General features: G+C 42.4%; 1 protein-coding gene across 1 annotated transcript in view; it reads left to right on the top strand.

Moving 5' to 3' along the window:
- Window positions 1-2,500, top strand: part of cpm (carboxypeptidase M) — a 21,711-nt gene that overhangs the window by 17,358 nt on the left and 1,853 nt on the right. Inside the window, exon 10 of the mRNA XM_061029715.1 lies at window positions 2,289-2,500. This exon is cut by the window's right edge and continues 1,853 nt beyond it. Within this exon, the coding sequence (XP_060885698.1) occupies window positions 2,289-2,500 (212 nt within the window). The remainder of the gene's footprint in view (window positions 1-2,288) is intronic.

Consider the following 2,500-nt stretch of genomic DNA (forward strand, 5'->3'; position numbering starts at 1 on the left):
ACACCTTCATGGTGAACTACACCTTCAGAGTAAACTACACCTTCAAGGTAAACTACACCTAAACTACACCTTCATGGTAAACTACACCTAAACTACACCTTCAAGGTAAACTACACCTTCAAGGTAAACTACACCTTCATGGTGAACTACACCTTCAGAGTGAACTACACCTTCAGGGTAAACTACACCTAAAGTACACCTTCAAGGTAAACTACACCTAAACTACACCTTCAAGGTAAACTAGACCTTCAAGGTTAACTACACCTTCATGGTAAACTACACCTAAACCACACCTTCATGGTAAACTACACCTTCAAGGTAAACTACACCTAAACTACACCTTCAAGGTAAACTACACCTTCATGGTGAACTACACCTTCATGGTAAACTACACCTTCAGAGTGAACTACACCTTCATGGTGAACTACACCTTCAAGGTAAACTACACCTTCAGGGTAAACTACACCTAAACTACACCTTCAGGGTAAACTACACCTTCATGGTGAACTACACCTTCAGAGTGAACTACACCTTCATGGTGAACTACACCTTCAGGGTGAACTACACTTTCAGGGTAAACTACACCTTCATGGTGAACTACATCTTCAGGGTGAACTACACCTTCAGGGTAAACTACACCTTCAGGGTGTTGGGGTTGTATCAAGTCAACTTTGGTTATATTCTTTAATAATTATTTCTAATTATTAATAATATAAATAAAATATCATCAAACTATGTTTAATCTCGTTTTGGGGCACCACCCTGTACTCAGGGAAATATAACCAAAATATCACTCAAATCAGTCTCAAATTAGTTATTTAATTACTAATATTATTAATAATTAATAACTATATTTAATAAATTGAAGCCGTGAAATCCGTACACAAAGCCTTCGCACCCAGCTTATATCACAATGCAAATACACCAGTAATCACAAACAACTGCTCTCTTAAATTATAACAGAAAGCCGTTGACTGAAGGTAAACTAGCATAGCATTACATACATAGGTGAACACAGCAGTTCATCACAATAAAACAAATGCAGCAGCTTACAACAGATAATAAACAGAATGTGACATCTCGTCAACAATGATGCATAATTATCAGTGGTTATAAAAGAAACGTAACTATTTCTGAAACTATTTCTGCCCAGACCAAAGCTCTTACTTGGGGTAACTCCTGGTGATCGTTGCAAAGTTGGTTAGATTGTCACTCTGTTGAATGTTGAATCATCAGATTCAGGCAGGGTTCCTTCGTGGCAGATGTAGGAGGAGGGTAGCGGGATTCAGATCTTCGACCAGAGCGCTGCTCTATAGGGTCTTCTGGTTGCAGGAGCCGAGTTCTTTATATGTCCTTGTGGATTCAGGGATCAGTGGGCTTCCTTCAGCGCTCCTGTCCAGTTGCGTTCAATGACGTCTAACGAAAAATCAAAGGAAAGAAACTCTTCTTTTTGCTCGAACCTGATAGCATCTGATTGCGCCCAAAACTCCTAAAAATATGCCATGGAAGTAGTCAGCTGAATCCTCTGATGCTTGAATTCAGCATGTGAAGAGCTACCTATACTGAGCTAGGAGATCAGCTCTGGAGTTTAACCTATGTAAGCCAAGAGGAGGAAAGGCTTTGTCTCGAATGCTGGAGTCCATCTTGTTGGAGAGGGTATCCTCTGGTGTCGGCAGACCACACTTGAAGAGAAGGAAGCAATGCCTGGTGATTGCTTTTAAAGACTGGAGCTGCCTGTGGGTTTACCTCAGGTTCCGGTCCCCCCTTTACGTCACACGTAGGTGTGAAGTACCGCAGGGGATTCTGGGATAAAGAGTCCTTTTAGGCCTCTTTGTGATCTCAGTAAATAACTCAAAGGCACAGACTGTCCTAAGCCTGCGTGGCCCAACAAGGGTAAACTACACCTTCAGAGTGAACTACACCTTCAGGGTAAACTACACCTTCAAGGTAAACGACACCTTCATGGTGAACTACACCTTCAGGGTGAACTACACCTCCAGGGTAAACTACACCTTTATGGTGAACTACACCTTCATGGTGAACTACACCTTCAGAGTAAACTACACCTTCATGGTGAACTACACCTTCAGGGTAAACTACACCTTCAGAGTGAACTACACCTTCAGGGTAAACTACACCTTCAGGGTACACCTTGAATCAATCCTCCCATTAGTTTTCACATCTTTTAGTCTTCATCTGGATTTAAAACATGTCCTTTGTGTGTCTGATTTGTCGGTTTCAGTCCAGCTGCTCTCTTCATGACTTTTACTTTCTTCTGATCCTGACAGGTGAGGTACCCGGGCCACGAGGATTTAACCGAGACGTTTACCATCCCACATGGTCCAGATCAATACTCTGCCATGAAACACAACTTCAGACTACGACAAATCACCACGACGACCGGACACACATCGGCTAATCCCACTGAAGCTACCCTCACACCTACCTCTGAGCAATCATTAAACTGTATGGGAGGCGGAGCCACAAACAGGCCCACATG

This window comes from Labrus mixtus, chromosome 22 (assembly GCF_963584025.1).
Source record: "Labrus mixtus chromosome 22, fLabMix1.1, whole genome shotgun sequence".
In the NCBI taxonomy this organism is placed as follows: Eukaryota; Metazoa; Chordata; class Actinopteri; order Labriformes; family Labridae; genus Labrus; species Labrus mixtus.